Raw genomic sequence first — 20127 nt, 5'->3', positions numbered from 1 at the left:
ACTTACAAGTAGGCAACAAAATTTTTCTGCTCCAGAATATAAATAACAACAGAACCACGTAGAAAGATTGCATGGTAAAATTTTATAACTACAGCAGTTTGTATAATCGAGTGAGTTCCCTTTCATCTAGATATTTTTGGCTGAACCCCATTTCCCCTAACACATACATGTGAATGGCTTGATAGCAGAAACTATAGTCATTTGCGTTATAATTCAAGCAGTTGTGCTCCCGCTGTCTTATTTTCTGAAAATCATTTGCCACTGAAAGCGCACCTGTGGATTTGAATTGGGTAACACAAATATCGAGGACACAATATACCGCCGAAAAAGTGCTACCATCGTTGCAATGAACGAGAATAGCTCCGGGCTTCCATTCAGCTGATTGTTTCTTCTTAGAAATAGTGTACGTGTCGTTCAGACTGCACACAAAGGACAAAAATATAAACGGATTATCTGGATTGTTATCAGTTGGCGACGCAGTGTAATGATAGTGCCAAATCTCACGCTCGCGGTTCTTTTGGTCAGACAAGAGTAACAATGTTGAAATGAAACGGGGTCTCTTGATGACTATCAGAGTCTATCTCACTTTCTTCTACGGAACTCCAATAATGACAGCTTCCTTCCTCTCTTCTTTGAGATATCTTCACGATGGTATTAACTTCACGGCACCAGGCTAATTCCCAAAATTTATCGTAGTTTTCTGCTTTTGGATCGCTTGTACAAATATACTTTTGCTGTCCGTCATACACTTCATAACCGTCTATAAAAGCGGCTCTGGGGTACCTTTTCATGAAGCAGAGAAATCGGTGTAACAGCTGTCGGCACCCTTTGTTATCAGGCTCATCATCAGACACCTCGAAAATTTTCTGGTTCTCTTCAATGATGTAGTATTCTAGATGGATGAGATCAAACGAGTCTACATTGTTCATAAAAATTAAAAAGTCAATGGCAGATAGCTCTTTGAATTCGGTACTCATTTTCGCTCACTTATAGTCACTTCAAAACTAATATTGCACTTGTCTTTCAATTTTATTTTAAAAGCACGAATGGATCCTCACTGAGAGACAGCTCGTATCAAACTAGTGGCATCTTTTTCATAAAATTTGTTAATTAGCTAAGTAATATACAGTTCGTGGTAACATTATGAACATTTTGCTCATACTGGGTTGAACCCCCGAAGCTTGCGATAAAAATACGAACATAACCATGAGGTAGTAAAATTACTCATAACTAAATCATAAACTTCATGATGCTCAGATAACATGAATTTATTGCATAAGTAAAAAGAAAATTGTAATTACACCAGATACCATTTCTGATTTTTTGTTTTTATGTGTAGCCGACTGTAATGCATTGACCGTTGATTTAATGTACTTTTGATAGAAAAAGAAGGTATAGTGATGGATAAAATATTTTTTTTTCGAAGAAATTGCAGTCCTTAATAAGCCCCATTCGCTTTAAACTCGGCAGGGAACTTTGCATGTGAGTTTTAATGCCCTATTTTCCTTCCTACACAGGTAATTTACTGCCAGTAATTTTTAGTACTTTTGAAAAACTATTTACGACCGCTCGTAAATTTTTTATAGACCATTTCGCTTATCTTAATGCAACATTATGCATTAATACTTTAATTAGAATTATTAGAAAAATTCTTTTATGTGTTTTTAACAAGAAAATGATGTAAGGAGTGTAATATCCAATTCAAAATATCAAAATGTGGTAGAAGATAGGTCAGAAAAATGATAGAAAGTCGAATGTCGTGAAATTCATCAGCGAAAGATGATCATCGAAAGGAGGCTTCAAGAAAAAAGTTTTGTTATTTTATCACATACGATGTCGTTGAACAGTGATTTGACACTTGTGTGACACCTAAAAAATCATAAAAACTAGTTGTAATGTCTTTATTAGTATATGATTTCAGGACAGGCCTAAAAGTTATAGAGAACATTAAAAAGTGTATAACGATAAAAAACGTGTGATTTCATGTCTTAATTAGGACATTCCAACTCTTCTATAATTAAAAAATCCAATTTTGAGCCATTTTTTTTCGGTTATTGTCGATATCAAGCTGTATTGTGATTTTTTATTATGGTATCCAACAAGGCCCAAGTCGCAAAAACAAAGCAGAAGGTTCAAACTTTTGGTACAGATATGATAAAAATACATAAACATTCTGAGAACAAAATATTGCTCCATATCTAACTGTGTAAAACCTGGAGTTCAATGTCAACAATATTAATTAATCTTCAAGTAGGCATGATGCCAACCAAAACATAATAGAGTTCTCAAAGGAATCCATTGATAGATAAGAATTTATAAGCAGCAATACATGCTTCGTAATAAAACCAGTTCAACCTATCAATTACTGTTGCGACTTTCATTAGCGGGGAACAGACCATTGTTTTACTGTTTTTGAAACGCTTATCGGATTGGTGAATTCCAATACTTATACCATTTTTATTATAAGCCGCAAATAACAATTGGGTATTACTAATTTTGCGCGTTTCAGACCGATTGCGGTTTAAAATAATAACAATGTTTGCTATCAAATTTAAAATAACTTTTTCCTCGAGCTATATTAACGTTTGATTAATCACCCTCATAAATAGATAATTTGATCTTCACCTGTTGCCATATAGAAGAGATCTGTTCAACATTTTGATTCTAAACCGAGAAAGCTGTAGACGTTTTAATTAATGTGTTGATGAATAACTATACCCTAGAAGTAACCAACATGTTCACAATGTAAGTTGGTATTTATCAAAAAAATTTTTTAAGATCATATTATTGATAAAATTTGTACATAGAAGTATTTTGATAATTTTATCAAGTTTTTCCAATTTTCATATTTTTTTTTTTTTTTTTTTTTGTTATCTTTACTATATTTTATAGTAGTAGAGAGAGAGAGAGAGAGTATGTATATATATATATATATATATATATATATATATATATATATATATATATATATATATATATATATATCCTCTCTACTACTATGATAGTATAAAAAAAATATGAAAAATAATTATTAAACTCAACATAGTCTGATTTTTTTTAACACGATCTTAAATCAATTTTATTATTAATATAAGAAGACATTATAGACAATATCTATGATAAATTTTCACTCTTTAGTGATTAGTAATATAGATTGATCATGCTGCGATATAACTAAAACATTTATAGGCTCAAAATACTTAAGTAGTGATATAATTTATTCATAAATTATTCGTACAGTAAGTTTCCACATATCCGAATCTGATTCTCATATAAATAAATTATATCTAGATAAAATTTTCATATCTTAATTGCAGCTTATTTTACAGATAACTTAACAAAGATTGTAAAGGACTTTTATTTATAAAAATAATAATATTTATAAAACTAAATCAATTAAATACTGTCTTAAAAAAATGGTCAAGAGCAATTATTAACTTTATAAAAATTATTTATGCCTTTTGAATAATTATTTCAAAATATTTTTGGCGCTCTTTATAATTTTTTCAATTGATAATTTATATTTAAATAATTTTAATCTATTATGTACTATATATGATCAGCTTTTGATTATCGACTGTAAATAAATGTGTGTATATGCTTTTCTACAGACGATCATTAAATAAGTTTCAAAAGTATCTCTTGAAAACAAACTGACATCTATCTTTTGACGCAATTTGGTGTCAATTTGAGCAATATTTTAAGTTTTACTATGCAATAAAATCTAGTGATTCTGTTATTGGCTATTGCTGTTGGGTCTTTATGTAACTTGACAACAATGATGGAATAAATTTTGGAATGTTAAATTATTAAAGTAAAGGTGTGAAAATTGTAATTTTTCTCACGATTTTTTTTTTTAAAGCTAAATGATAATTTGAAAGATTATTTTTTGATATAAATAATTTGAACTCTTAAATCCAGCGGTCACTGATTTTATAATCCGAATTAACTGCAGCAACCTGCTGAAACCTCAGATGAAAGTCCTCACTTCCCACAATTACCTAATCGAAAAAAGCGGCTTGAATCATACATCACAGATTTCTTTTTTTTATTATTTTCTCAGATAACTGATTCTTAACTTTATATTACTCAGTACGTAATACCCACAATAAAGCAATAACTAATTTTAGAATACATTTATTAAATAATAAGCATTATTAAATCCTAAATAAATTTATTTAGAGTCCTGTAATTCTTGTATAATACACAGAAAAAAATTTTTTTTTAATTTGTAATTCATATAAATTATTTAAAACACACTCAGACTTAAAAAAAAAATAATTTAGTTTGTTTTAAATAATCTAATTACATATTACGAGGAGTGTATATTTTAAATCCATTGGACGTTCTTTGTGAGTATGTCAAAGGAGTAAAGACAGAGAAGAGTCAAATATACATTACAAGCTGAAAAAGGGAGGGGATAAACCATATGATGCGTGCGGAGACATCACCTTTTCTTCTTCCTGGTTAGCTTCATTCATATATTTGTTCAATACTCGTCTAGACCGTGTCGTATGTCAGGATAATAGTGACAAATAGTGTTTGTTTTTATTTATACTGTCATTTTTATTGTATTATTATTTTTTATTAATTAACTTGGCAGAAATTAAATTTTTTCATGGAATTTTTTTTTTTAAAGGTAAGTATTAATTAAATAATTTTTTCTTAACCCCCCTTGAAATTTTATTTTAAAAAATTGTAAATTTTATTTAAGAAAATTGTGAATTTTTTTTTTTGAAAAAAAATTTTATTTTTTTGGAAAAAAAAATTAAGAAAAAAAAAATTTTTTTTTTTTTTTTAAATTGAAAATTTATCATTGCAATTAATTAGTCAGATAAATATCTTATTATTTACAGTAAATAAGTAACTTAGACGTCGCACTCTGACCTTAGGGGAAAGTAATATATCGGAGGCATCAAATCGTAAACCAATGACCCCTGAAGGCAAATTTCGTTGCTAAATACAAGAGATACATACCGTGGAAGACAATCGTCAAATTTCTCCATGTGTTGCCATGAACTGAATTGTAAATTAGAAAGCTGCTGAAAATATTATAATATTATTCTATAGAATAATAAAAAAAATTAAATATTTAGGTAAATTTTTAAAATTTTATCTGATATTACACACTGATAGAAGGAATTGTTAAAATTTAATAAGTTTAATTAATTTATTAACAGTTAATAAGTAATTTATTAAGTATTGACGATTTTAAAGAAATAAGCTCATCCTGAAGTTACAGTCATCAAGAGCTTTCATTTGAGTACCCACATGCATTTTTGATATATATATATATATATATATATATATATATATAATATATAATAATATATAAAATATATGAAAAATTGATGTGGGTACTCAAATGAAAGGTCTCGATGAGTGAAATATCATGGTGAGCTTATATTTTTAAAAATGTCAACAGTTCACAAGATACAAGGTCATTTCTTAATTATTTATCCTGGAGACAAAATTTTTCTTATTCTCTTAATAATACAGAAAAATGATCAAGATTATTTTTATTTACAACAAATATTTTCTAATTATTAATAAATGTACTTTTTTCTCAAAGAAATATTTATTGAATGTAAAAAAAATATTTATTAAAATTTAATAAATTAAATAATTGTCTTCAAATAAATTAAATTATTAATCGTTAATAAATCCTTTTATCACTACATTAGTTATTTTTATTTTATAATTGACTAACGGCTTTCTCGTATACCAAACTCTCTACACCTTTTGATAAATTATTTATTTAACAGGAAAAATTAATGATTATATAAGAAGGAAGAATGAATTAATTAAATGATTACCAAAAATTTCTATTTTAAAAGGAAATTTTAATCTGGGCTCTAGAAAAAATGTAAGACCCAAAATAATTATTTATTATGAAGAAAGTTTAAAATAAAATTCATCAGGATGTATAAAAGTGAATTATTTATAATTGTTGTTTTATTGCCTTACGTATTACCGCAAAATTGGCAATTTGTGGATACAATTAGAAAATTATTCATTAGCGGGAGGGTAAGTTATAGTTTTAACACAAGTAATTATTATTTTATTTTTTTTTTTTTTTTTAAATTACTCTTTCACAAAGCGTCTGTAATGTATTTAAATATATTTTTATTCAATGCAATATCTTTAAATGCAAATTAACGAAAGCAAAAGTTTTTTAATGCGTGCTATGAATTTAATTATCTTACATTCTTCGATAAATTTTCTGTGCTAGTAATTTTAAGAAAAGAATATTATTATTATTACTATTTTTTTTTTAATTTTTTTGTTGGGATTTTAGTTGACATTTTGAGGAAAAGAAATTAACTTATGTTTAATGGATTTTTATAATTACAGAGCGAAATAGATTACATCGGGATAAAATATCCGATGGTGAGAGATGGTGTAAGAAGACAGCGGAGTATTTCGAAAGCTGTGCCATTTCCATGTGATACTAGTATAGGAAGGTAAATTTTTATTTTTTTTTTTTTTTTTTTTTTTAGTCATTAAAAAGCTTTTTTACGGCTCTGAGGAATGTGAGCGTGACATTTAGATTTCCTGAGGTACCGAAAAAAATTTTAATTGTAATTAGCTTGATTGAAGAGCCGTGTTTTACGGGTTGAGGTCAGAGGGCCCTCAAAGATGCCTTAGAGTGGATATAATGAGTGTTTAAGATTAATTGGTAGTTTATATAGTTAATTAGGATGAGGTTTGTGTTTTTAAAAATTATTTTGAGACTTTAATTGTCGGAAGAAGTATGAAGTTTAGTTTGAAAAAAATTTTGGCTAGTAAATTAATCTAAATATTTAATTAAGAAATTACCTTGTATCTTGTGAACTATTGAAATTTTTAAAAATATAAGCTCATTCCGATGTTACACTCATCAAGACCTTTCATTTGAGTACCCACATCAATTTTCCATATATTTTATATATTTATATATATTATATATTTGTATATATGAAAAATATATAAAAAATGCAAGTGGGTACTCAAATGAAAACTCTTGATGAGTATATTATCGGGATGAGCTTATATTTTTAAAAATGTCAATAATTAAGAACTGACCTTCTATTTTGAGAACTACTGACATTTTTAACGATCTAAACTCACCCGGACATTACACTCATCGAGATCTTTCATTTAAGTACCCACATACATTTTTCATATATTTTATACATTTATATATATATTATATATATGTATATATGAAAAATATATAAAAAAATGCATGTGGGTACTCAAATGAAAGCTCTTGATGAATATAACATCGGGATGAGCTTATATCTTTAAAAACGTCGATAGTTAAAGAAGTACAATGCAATTTAATAAAAGTCATTATTTAATAAAGCAAAATTTTATTTATTTATATTTCATTAAGATTCAATAAACTTTGAAAAACGCCTCTCTAAAAAAATATTCAAATAAGTGAAAAAATCTTTATTAAGATGAAGTAAAATTAAATTCAAACTTTCTAATATTGAAATAATGAATGAAAACACCACAAAGATGAATGTAAATTTTAACACAGATATTTAAAACATTAAACATTCTTGTATATACTGAGAAAAATTGAAAAATTATAACTTTAACACGCAACGTAGCTATCGTTTGACTTCTGTACTGTTGATATTAATGACAAATATAATTTTTTTTTTTCAACTGAGCCTTGTATAAAAAGATAGAAAGTCGTATTTATTTACAGGGATGACCTTCAATATTTATCATCTTGTAAAGAAGCAAACAAAAAACGTTTATCACAAAAAATAGGCCAATGTTATGCTGCAGGCTCAAGTAACCCCGATTTGCTGTGTACTGTATCTTTGAAATGAATGAACCGCTTTCAATCGATTTCGCGGTAATCAAAAAATTTTATCAAAAGTATTATATTATTTCTCTAATTTTAACACTCAAGTGTCTTCGATAATTATAATTATTCGTCATGTTTTTAATAATACTTTTTTCGTTATTGTTAAAATAAAGAGAAAAAATAGTACATTACGTGCCTAGGGAGGAAAGTAGGACATTTCAACCCGCGCGATGTTGTCACCCGAGCCGAAGGCGAGGGTGACAAAAGCGGGGGTTGAAAATGTTCTACTATCGTCCCGTGGCGCGTATACTATTTTTCATCATACCAGGACCGAAAGTTCGATAATAATTTTACAAAATAAATAAAGACAAATGAGGTTAAAATAAATATATAAATTTACATAAAGTTCAATATTTTTTATATAACATACTTATTGAAGTAAATCTTAAATTAATATTGAGATCTAGGGATAGAATCTCGATGGGGTCCAGGGGCGGAGCCCCGGCGGGGGATTGGGGGGGCGGAGCCCCCCAGTCGCTAAAAACAAATAAAAAGTTAAAAAAAAAAAAAAAAAAAATCTTCAATCTATTGTAATTTTTAATCTCGATGCTATGATTAATACTAATCATGGTTCTCAGCATCGACCAGCGACTCCAAATTGTCGGGGGTGCCAAGGTTTTAAATAAATCTTTAAAATATACTAATAAAACATCTTCATTGATTAAATTAATACGATTTGAAGCCTTCCAACTGATAAATTGATCGTAGCAATTTCTGTAGCGTTGCACAGATTTTGAGGGTGCTAAATTTTGGATAATTTCAGCAGCTTCCGCAGCAATATTTCGTCGCACTTCTTCAGCTTCAGACTCTTCAGATGAACACTCCGATGAACTCATAATTTATTTTTTTTTTGCACAAGTTTGTTTATTAAGTGATATTTTTATTTAAATTCTCGTAAAAATTACAAAAAACTTTAAATTTATATAAATAATTTTAATTTTTTATCATATTATTGTATTTAATATTTTATTTAATTATTCTGTTTATATAAGTGAACAAATTTTATTACTTTTAACTACACATATAATTAAATTATAATTTTATTGCCGCGTATATAATAGTGTTGACAGTAATGTCACGGGAGGAAAACTAAAACAAAAAAATACAGCAATTGAAACTGTCACTAATTGTGAGCAGTCTGAAATGAGTAACTTTCTTCATGTAAGAAAACAGAAGAAAAACGAACTTACGGCCTCGGAATGATGAAAAAATATTTTCTAGGTCACCAATTCCACCTGAAAGTGTTGACAAATTGCGACCAGGAGACATTGATGTAATCGGCGGATTGGGTGATTCTTTAGTTGCAGCCAGTGGTGCATTAGAAGAATTTGCTATTGGCACATTTATTGAAGCTCGAGGTGTAAGCTGGTGTGCAGGCGGTCAAGATAACTGGCGAAAGTATTTTACGCTACCAAATTTAATCAAAGTAATTATCTCAATAATTCACAAGATATCAATGTCAGTTCTTAAATATTGACATTTTTTAAAATTTAAGCTCATTCCGATGTTACAATCATCAAGAGCTTTCATTTGAGTACCCACATGCATTTTTTATATATTTTTCATATATACATATATATAATATATATATAAATATATAAATATATGAAAAATTGATGTGGATACTCAAATGAAAGGTCTCGATGTGTGTAACGTCGGGATGAGCTCATATCTTTAAAAATGTCAATATTTCACAAGATGTCCTTTAATTGCAATTAATAAAATAAAAAAAAAAACAAAAATTAATTAATTTCAGGAATTCAACAAAAATCTAACTGGATATGCGATCGGAACTGGCGAGTTCATATCCTCAAAGGCAAAATTAAACGTCGCCTTCCCAGTAGCAGCTACAGAGGACGCTTTGCATCAAGCAAAGATTCTAGTAAAAAGAATAAAAAGTAATCGTAAAATAGACGTTAAGAAACACTGGAAGCTTATTACAATATTTTTCGGAGCCAATGATATCTGTTCAGGGCAATGCTACGATCCCAAAGGATTCTCGTCTTCAAGATACGCTTGGCATTTGAGGAGAGCTTTAGACTATTTAAAAATGAATTTACCTAGGACTTTAGTCAATTTAGTACCAACAATAGGTTTGTTGAGTTTTAGATAATATTATTATGAAGAACTCTTACTTATACTATATCTATAATTGCCGTTATTGTTTTAAGACCCGACTGTCTCAGTCAGAGTAGCACGAAGTACCATGTGTAATTTATTGCACCCATTGTACTGCGCCTGTCTTCATCAAGGGAAGCGGCCGGATATCAAAGCTTCCAAAATGGCGCGACAATATCAGCAGGCAGTTAATTCATTAATTTCAACCGGAAGGTAACGCAGATTTTTAAAACAAAGAATTTGAAGCTTCGGGGCACGATGAAAAAAAAATCCCAGCGCTTTGAATTTTTCAGGGATTTTAGGGGACACTTGGAGGTTGAAAAATTACCAACGATATCCTTTGTTCATCCATTTTATCCAAAGTTATACCAAGTTATCCAAATATCCTTAATTATGCAAATTTTTGTCGTTTTTTCAGTTAAAGTTTTCAATTCAAAAAAAATTTTTTTTGACAAAAGCTATTCACAGTATCTTATAGAGAATATCATGTAGTTTTCAAAACCGTCCTTCGATTTTCTATACGATCATTATTTCCAGAGTTATTGATTGTCAAAGTGAAAAAGTACTTTTTTGCTTTGACTGACGATAACTCCGCGGCAAATCATCGTACAGGCTTTTTGATAACGTCAAATTGAAAGGCATTAAATTTTCTTAAAAAGCTTTTCAGCGAAACAATGAAAAAAAATTTTTTGAAGCCCGTAGACCTTTTTTTAAGACGAGAAAAAATTTGGAAAACATTTTTTTTTGTGGTTTTCTTAGGATTTCTCCAGACCCGAACATGATAAAAAATTTTCATGGTCATATCTGAAAACTAGACACTTGGAGCTACAATTTGCTTTTTTTTTTTTTGCTGTACGATAATTTTCCTCAGAGTTACAGCTTAATTAAAAAAAAATGAAATATTTTTTATTTAAGGTACGACAGATCGCCAGATTTTACCGTTGTTGTCCAACCTTTCACTGAATACTTCAACGCGCCAAATAGTGATCCTGTAAATGCTCCATCTTTTAATTCACATATGATCACGTACGACTGCTTTCACTTTAGTCAAAAAGGGCATGCATTAGGTAAAAAAAATATACCCACTGTTTTTGTTTACTAACATTAATATTTTCATCAAGAACGTTGATGATTATTCTGTTATTGATGATTTGTTTATATATTGCACACTTAAAACTAAAAATATCAAATAGATACGTCAATAATTATTTACATCAGTATGATTTCGATTGAATTACAACAAACAAAAATTTTTTATCTGCTTACACAATGATTCTGTTAGCAAGACGTAGATAGTACAAACACATTATGAATGATGCAAATCGTTACTATGTTTCGTTGACTTGCAATTTTTTTATCGTCATCAACCATACAATTTTAGTGATCATCGGTCTGTTATTAAATGTAGGTTCCTTGGACGAGATTGTTAACGTTTCTATTTTTTGTCAACCCGGTTAATGTCTATGATAACGTGTATTTTAATTTTTTATTACCAAACAATAACAAAATTATGTATTTAATAAATACATACTTCAAGTTAATATTATAAAACTAACAAAAATTTTTTTTATTTTAGTGGCGAACATGTTATGGAATAACATGTTCCAACCAGTGGGAAATAAAAGTCATGATCGTATGCTCAAAGTAATGGAAGAAGTTGTGTGTCCTACCGAAAAAAATCCTTACATTTTTACAAATGTTAACTCAAAACGTTATTATAAAACCGGAAGCCAGGATGGAGAGATTTGAAATAAACAAATAATTATGTACATGATCACACATAACTAAATATGATCATATTTATGATCATATTATGGCCATATATGGCCACATATCGTCATGATATGACCAAAAATGACCATGTAATGATCACTTGAGGCCATATGTGATTTTACAAGATCATAGTGTGATCAAATGTGATCATAAATGACCAATTTGGTCACATGTGATCACATATGACCATGCATGATCACATATATCTGTATAATTGATTTTTAGATGAAAAAAAATTTAATATTAATAAGTTCACGGAAAGAACAAGATGACACTGGATATCATCTTAGATTATACTTAGTGATATCTGTTATGAAAAAAAAATTTCAGATAGTAGGTAAAAAAAATTCCAGATTATACTCATTATAATCTGGGATTATACTCATTATAATCTGGAATTATACTCATTATAATCTAGAATTGTACTCATTATAATCTGGAATTATACTGGCTACTATCTGAATTTTTTTTTTTTTACTCAGTGTAATGTGGGATGATATCCAGTGTCATCTTGTTCTTTTCGTGTAGAATTATTAAATATGTTTGTAAATGTGACCTTAGAAAAATGATAAAAATCAAAAATAAATGTACACATATTATTTAACAAACGTAAAATACAACGCCATTGTAATAAAAAATTAAATTCATTATGTATACCTTTTTATTACATCATTTTAGTCGTATGTAATATTTATGGATGTCTATGATAATATAAAATTATTCAATGCGTAGTTTCCAGCGATTAATAGATTCTATGATCATTGATTTGATTAATTATATTAATATTAATATTAATATTAATACGAACCGGAGAGATAACCTTGACTTATCTGTCTGGGTTTTTTTACCTTTGATCAGTACTTGATATTATTGTTATAATTATTCAATTTGATAATTTAACATTCCGTTGAATTTTTTTTTTTTTTTTTTTTTGAGATTTTAAATTATCTTACGGAGGGAAAAAAAATGTTTCAACGGAAAAAAATAATTTAAAATTGACTGAACTGAGTGATTTAATAACTGATTACTATTTCTTTCAGATATACTTATAAAGAGTACATAATTTATCGGTCATTGACATCAGTGTGCTAGTGAAGAGAATATTTATATGCTAAAAAAAATTTATTTTTGAGATGAGTTTATTTAATCCTTCTACGGCATCATAACAGAAAATTTATGTTGATAAATGAGGTGCTATAAAAGTTTTTTAATACCAGTTTTACCATTTTGATATTTATTCATTTTTACCGGTTAAATATTTAAAGAGTAAAATTTTTCAAGGTTCCGTTTTGGGAAGAATATTTTTTTAATACTTTAAAATCATATATTTAAAAAATTCCAAACTATAATTTGATAAAAATAAAAAAATACTTCCTCAATTATTTTATTTATAGCTCAGCAAGATAAAATTTTGTCTAGACAAAATACTTACTGCGATAACACCGAGGAAAGATTGCATAAAAAAATAAAACATAAATAGAAAAATCACGTTGCTGCTTAGAAAATAATATGCGGCCTCTGATCTGCTGACAGTTGTCACTTTTAATAATTACTTAATTTATAATTATAATTATTCCATTAACTTGATCAGCGCTTACAAAATTTATCATGTTTAAAAATATGATAAATAATTCTCCCCCACCAGTTAGGAAGCAAACAGACAGTGTTGTCGGCAATTATTCTATTTTTATAATTATTAATTATTAAGATTATCTTATTCTAAAAAAAAATCAACAAATTCATTTTTATAAATATTAATTTATTCTCAGACAATTCTTCTCTTAATAATAGCTTACAAATATTAATTAATTAATTTAAAGAGTACATAGTTTATTATTATTAACAAAATAATTTATTGAATGAAGTAATGAGAGCTAATACTGGCTCGTTGACTAGCAAATAAAAATAAAATAATTATTTAAGTGATAAATAAAAAAATAAATTATATTTTTATTTCAAATTTTTCGCGGTTTTTTTTAAACTTAAAAAAAAAATGCGCATGCGCATTTAACAAAAAATAAATTAAAAATGCATACAGACGCTCAAAAGTCTAAATTATTAATTATAATTAGCCATTTTTAATAAAAATAATTTTTTTAAATAAAAAAAAAAATTTTAATTAATTAATTTTTATCTTGAATGAAATGAATTTTTTCAGCCACAAAAATTAAATTATAAAAAAAATAAATTAATCTTGATTAAATAATTTTTTTTTGAACAACTAAAACCATAAAACAGCACTCAAACATGTTGGTATTAAGAATGCCGAATAAAGTAATAAAAAAATAATCAAGTGAAAGAATTTAACAGCCCCAGTGGCGGCCACATCATCAATTAACAGCACAGAACTTAACTGAAAGTTATCCAATGACTTTAAAATTGATGTCAAGGCTCGATCAGTGTTTCTTCAATTGATGGCTCACTTAGATGACCGGAAAGATAATAAAGTCTCGATAAATAGTCAAAAGACCAAATTAATCCAGTAGCCGATCATTTTTTGCTCCATTGAAAAATTCTATGGCTGGAGGAACTGGAGTTGGAGGAGCTGGAGCCAAAAGAACTGGAGCTGCTCTTGGAGGAGGCACTTCCGGAGCTAGAGACGCTCTCAGATCTCCTGATCGGCTTCTTCGGGTCGAAAAATCGGTCCAAGACTTGCCGAATTGTGCTGTGCTTACGATTGAACGGATTTGTGTACATTTTTAATGTTTTGATTTACTGTTAGCACTTTTTATTATCAAGTTACTTTTCACTTGCCAGCGAGTGTTTACTCTGAGAGATCTAGGTCTCGAATGACGAGCTCTGATCCACCACTGGCTTTAATATAAGCCTCCAGCTTGTGGTATTTTTATCCTCGGTGACGCTCGGTTTTACTCGGGCTCACGTGTTTCATTTCTCGGATATTATATTTAATAATCAGTGTCGCTCTGACGTTTGCTGATTTTTATTTTTTAGACGGCTCTCTGTCTGCTGAGAAGTTAAACTGTCAATTAAGATTAGTTAATTGTTCCGGTCATGCGAGGGATTATTATGCTCTGAGATTAATTATAAAGAAGATTGATTCAATTTTAAGCTATTTTGCAATTATAAAATTACTTTTTTTGTAAAAAGAATTTTCTTTTTTTACATTTATGTAAATTTAAGGTTTTTATTATATTTTCATGGGTATATATATAATTGATTGGGGATGAGCTCATATCTTTCACAAGTTACAAGGTCATTAATAAATTAAATAATCGTCCTCAAATAAATAAAATTTTTTTTGCCCCATTTTGGCGAATATTTTTATTATTATACTCTTGTTAGTATCGAAACTTGTTTTATTCTAAACAAAAATTAGAACTTTAATTATCTAAAACAATGTTCAAATTTAGTTAAAATTTTAGTGTTTTTCACGAATTACGTGCGAGTCCTTTAATAAATTTTATCTCGGATTTCTTCGGCTTCTTTCGGATTTACCACATGATTTACTTCTTTCGTAACTGAGAGTTTAGAAAAATTCTAACCTGATATTTAAAAAAAAACATTTTTTGGTATTTTGGACGACTGATGATGCGAAGCATCCGGAGAGTGCTTTACGATCGAAAAAATTTTTTTCGCCCCATTTCGGCAACTATTTTTATTATTATACCCTTGTTAGTTAACGGAATCAAGATAATTAGCATACTATTGTCAAGATTATTTAATGGAGATTAATTCCATACTTTTAAAAAATTTATTTAGTGCAATAGAAACGGAAAAAAACATCAAAATAGTTTAAAAAATTTTCCCGTCCGTCAAGTATGAAACTTGTAAACCCTGTAGCTTGCCAAAAAATCCATTAATTCAGTCAAATTTTTTTTTTTTTAATTCTTTGAAGGAATTGCAGGCCCCCTACCGCGGATGGCTATGTAACTCAGTGTCGTTTAATTGCAATTAATAAAACAAAAATACCAAAAAGACTGTATATCTTTATATATTGAAACACTCAAAAGTATTTTATTATCAATTAAACTCCACTTGCAAGTAATTATTCGTAGAACCGACACGTGTCTTCTTGCTAATTGATTAAATAGCCATTTATCTACTGGCAATAATACGCCAATAACAATAATAGTTAAACAGAGTTCATTGTCAATGTCTGCGTAAGACGCAATGGTTATTAAAATAAATATCATTCAGCATTCGCGACAAGTAACTTGATAGGAAGAATAAAAAACTAGACTAATAACTAAACTGATAACCATGAACTGAATTGCTAATGCACTTAGTCTTAAATTAAACGTTTTATAATAGTTTTTATGATGACAGTGACGTTTATCGTTTCTATATGGGTAATTTTCCGAAAAAACTGGATTTTTTTAAGACTTTTTATCGTCCGATTATAAAATTTTATTTGTAAATACTCGAAAAAAAAACGAAAAACTGTTATATGTCGCTGACCTTGAAATGCCTGAACTTGAATAGGTGAAAGCAAATAAACTTACTTTTGCAAATAAATAGATCCACGAGAGTATATCTATCTGCTGTGTACAATATATGCATAAAAAAAAATTATCCGAGTCGGGATTCCCTGGTTCTGTTTACTTCTGTTTTTTAACGTTCTGACGTCAATGGACAACCGAACATAGAAAGAATTTTATGATACTGAAGTCATCGTTCGTAGCGTGGACTTTCCAGGTGCTAATGGAATAATTATTAACGAAGCCCATTACAAAGAACCTCGGAAAAATTTTACGTCTTAATAATAATTTTTATTTAATTATTTATTGAATTTGATCAATTTAAAAAAAAAAAAAATCAGAAAAAAATAGTTCGCCAGCCTGGCCCGGGAATTGAACCCGGTCCCGTTTGGTTGCGTATTAAGGGCGCTTCTAGTTACGCTATCGGAGACTTTTGACACTATTCCCAATTTAAATTTATTTTCTATTTTTTAGTTTGGTTTTCTATAAGAACCGTATTTTTTTAAAATACTATTTGTTATTCGTGAATTACATTCATTTTTTTTTAGAGATTGAAATTTTTTGTTACATAATTTTTATTTAGATTTTTTTTCTTCAGAAAGATCTGAGTTATATCTTCTCAATAAAATCTAATTATTAATCTTGCAGGATGAAATTTTCCTGAAAAAAAGGTCGATATTTATCGTATTGATCATTGGGCATTTTCCATTTAAAATCCTCAGTAAAATCAAAAGCAAATATTTTGAAGCTCAAAAATCCTCCATAACCTTCGACTCCCCTGTAAATGATCTCAAGTCCACCCAGAGGAATTTTAGTGGCAGAATAGGTCACAGGTAGAAGGTCCACATAAGGAATCGTGTGTTGGTGAAAATCATATACCAAATTCGTCGCTTGTATCATGAGTCTTTGATTCGGAACTGAGAGGGGATCGTTCCAATTTCTAGTTTTCAAAGGTTCGTCGGCTTCTCCGATATCAAACGTACTTCTGAAATAATAATCAGTCAATTGTTTGCTTGATGAATGCAAAAAACACTTACCTAGGGTTATCGTAATTTTCCGAGCGCACCTTTGAATTTTCCCATCCAATCCATTCGACATCAGAAGGATTTCCTCCCGCCAACTTACCAGTTTTAAAATCTACTGGCCAAGACTTGATCTGCAGCTCGAAGGCATCGTCCATGCCATTAAAAACGAGCCGAGCTCCGATCAGAACTTGCCCTGGTTCAGCAAAGAGTTAGTCCAGGTTGATGGTCCGCTGATCGAGGGCCACGAAAGCAAAGTCTACAAACTCCGTCAATTTAACGAACTCTTCTCCTTTCTTTATCGAAAAACTCCCTTCGTCTGCTGAGTCGTACTGAAAGTCTCCCAGTTCTTTCCACTCTTCGATATCTGGGACGATTTCTCCAAAAGGACCCAATTCAGCCTGCTCAATTTGGAGATGGAACATTCGGTCCTTTTCAACGAATCGCACTCCGGTCATTACCCTGATGGAATTCCAACATCGTTAGCGAAAATGCTAACTTAAATTATAGCTTATACTTGCATGTTTCTGTGGATGTCCGCCAATTGCGGGATAAGACTGATAGTTCTCATGGCTGTCGAATTTCCATCCTGTTCCGCACATAAACAAATGCACACTGTACATTGGAAAATTTCTTTCTCCTCAATACGATACAATTCAACTACTCTTCCTGGACATTTTAAGTAAGAGATGTCCTCTTCGATTAACCTTGACCAAAAAAAAACGTCTGTTCGAGTTTTCACTCTATAAAAAAAAATTTTGTAATGTTAACCGTTAATTTCAATAATTTTGACTTGTAATTCTCTAACTCAATACTGAGAGAATTATCATAACGTCAGAAGTATAAAAATACAGTTTTTGAAATGTTTTTTTACTTGAATTATGCATTAGTTTAAGTAACTATTGATAAATCATTATATCGACTATATTTTAATAAATATTCTTCTGTTCTCATGTGAAAGAAAAAAATCCTAGACTCCTAGGTTGTTACGGATGATGTCTCAGGTAGCGCAGCTGGAAGCGCCCTTGGGGCGCAATCAAATAGAACTGGGTTCGATTCCCGGCCGGGGCTGTCCGAATTATTTTTTCAGTACACAAAAGGGAATTTTTTATGATTAGTTGTTAAAAATTAAAAAAAAGAGGTATTAGAGAGGACACTTACCAATTCACATGCTTTGACAGTGCCCATCGCACTGCAAGCATGTAGTATTCCATTGCAAGGTTTTATATGGCAATGGGTGATGGTTTCGTTCTCTATAATAACAGCATCATAGCACCGGACTAATCTCGAATAATCCAAATCCGGGCAATAATCTTTGCAATGAGAAGCATTGACACTGTCAGTTTGTAGCTCATTGACTAGCAGGCCTTGAAAGAGGCCCAGAAATTCCGAAAAGGTTTCACCTAGAAACACTCACTAGCTCAAAAGTTATTAGATAAATTCTTACTAATATTAATTCTTACCTCTAATGTCCTTTGGAGGGTCACATCTTCGATGTTTATTCCATGTTTTGAGGAAACCTTGGCGAGTAGCTTGCAAATATTGTTGGGAGTGAAAAACCGCACGAGCAGCTGCCTTTTGAGGGTCCTCGGAAGCTTTCAGGGATAAAATAAGCCCCCGGAGTTCTGACAGTATCAAAATTTGATGGAGCTTCCGTAGACGCAATTGGTCGTTTTCTGTTATGTCGCATTCGTGAGGTTTTGAATCCTGAAATAATTGTTAAAAAAAAAAAAATTTTTTTTCATTGAAGAAATTAATAAAAATCGAAAAATTGCTCATAACGGTGATTTTTGCAAAAACAAAGAATTTGAAGCTTCGGGGCACGGTGAAAAAAAAATCCCAGCGCTTTGAATTTTTCAGAGATTTTAGGGGACACTTGGAGGTTGAAAAATTACCAACGATATCCTTTGTTCATCCATTTTATCCAAAGTTATACCAAGTTATCCAAATATCCTTAATTATGCGAATTTTTGTCGTTTTTTCAGTTAAAGTTTTCAATTCAAAAAAATTTTTTTTGACAAAAGCTATTCACAGTATCTTATAGAGAATATCATGTAGTATTCAAAACCGTCCTTCGATTTTCTATACGATCATTATTTCCAGAGTTATTGATTGTCAAAGTGAAAAAGTACTTTTTTGCTTTGACTGACGATAACTCCGCGGCAAATCATCGTACAGGCTTTTTGATAACGTCAAATTGAAGGGCATTAAATTTTCTAAAAAAGCTTTTCAGCGAAACAATGGAAAAAAATTTTTTGAAGCCCGTAGAATTTTTTTAAGATGAGAAAAAATTTGGAAAATTTTTTTTTGTGGTTTTCTTAGGATTTCTCCAGACCGGAACATGATAAAAAATTTTCATGGTCATATCTGAAAACTAGACACTTGGAGCTATAATTTGCTTTTTTTTTTTTTTTTGCTGTACGATAATTTTCCTCGGAGTTACAGCTCGTTGAAAATCACCAAAAAATTTGTAACTTACTGTTGCAACTCTAGTTGGGAATCCTTTGATCCTTTGACCATTTCCAACGTAAATACTGTACAGCTCGCCCAAAATCTCCGGCAACAGCTTGACGAATTCCTCCAACTCTCCTTCGACCTCTTCAGACCTCAATTTCATCCACGCATTGTCTATTTCTTCTATACAATTCTTCAATTCCTCAATGTGTTCATCGGTCACTTTTGAATGTGGAAACTCAGCGAAATATTCTCTGACAACTTCTCCGTAATTTCGCCACCCGCCAATCCTAAAACTATCCACTAGCTCTTCAGCTGCATTGAGTTTCTCTGCTTTAATTGAATCAGCAACTTCCGCGACAAAATCAATTATTTCCTCGATAGAATTCAGGGACTCGACGTTAAAGGCCACGGCTATTTTCGCCGCAAAAGAAATCACTAGAGTTAGTCTTCC

The 20127-nt window shown here is 29.9% G+C and overlaps 2 protein-coding genes across 4 annotated transcripts; one reads left to right on the top strand and one right to left on the bottom strand.

Moving 5' to 3' along the window:
• Positions 1-68: 68 nt before the first annotated feature.
• LOC141537408 (tyrosine-protein phosphatase non-receptor type 1-like) lies at positions 69-2683 on the bottom strand. Its single transcript, XM_074258391.1, is given in 2 exon segments — positions 69-578; positions 580-2683. Coding segments are annotated over 2 exon segments (888 nt in total). The 5' UTR covers positions 978-2683; the 3' UTR covers positions 69-88.
• A 1837-nt stretch (positions 2684-4520) lies between these two features.
• LOC141537493 (phospholipase B1, membrane-associated) lies at positions 4521-12406 on the top strand. 3 transcript variants are annotated; one of them, XM_074258506.1, is made up of 9 exons: positions 4521-4639; positions 4857-5096; positions 5766-6027; positions 6355-6464; positions 9089-9293; positions 9624-9960; positions 10039-10198; positions 10901-11052; positions 11562-12406. In XM_074258506.1, the coding sequence occupies exons 3-9, from the start codon at positions 5923-5925 to the stop codon at positions 11732-11734; spliced, it is 1242 nt and encodes a 413-aa protein (XP_074114607.1). In that variant the 5' UTR covers positions 4521-4639; positions 4857-5096; positions 5766-5922; the 3' UTR covers positions 11735-12406. The 3 variants fall into 3 exon arrangements, with proteins under 3 accessions (XP_074114607.1, XP_074114608.1, XP_074114609.1); XM_074258507.1 differs by lacking the exon at positions 4521-4639 and having other exon boundaries at positions 4840-5096; XM_074258508.1 differs by lacking the exons at positions 4521-4639; positions 4857-5096; positions 5766-6027; positions 6355-6464 and adding an exon at positions 9006-9028.
• Positions 12407-20127: the final 7721 nt, after the last annotated feature.

The sequence above is a fragment of the Cotesia typhae genome, unplaced genomic scaffold, assembly GCF_013202065.1.
Source record: "Cotesia typhae breed Kobodo isofemale line unplaced genomic scaffold, CoteBio_Ctyphae scaffold_91, whole genome shotgun sequence".
Lineage (NCBI taxonomy): Eukaryota > Metazoa > Arthropoda > Insecta > Hymenoptera > Braconidae > Cotesia > Cotesia typhae.
Note: the sequence above shows the minus strand (reverse complement) of the source record. Positions and strands in the feature narration are given on the sequence as shown.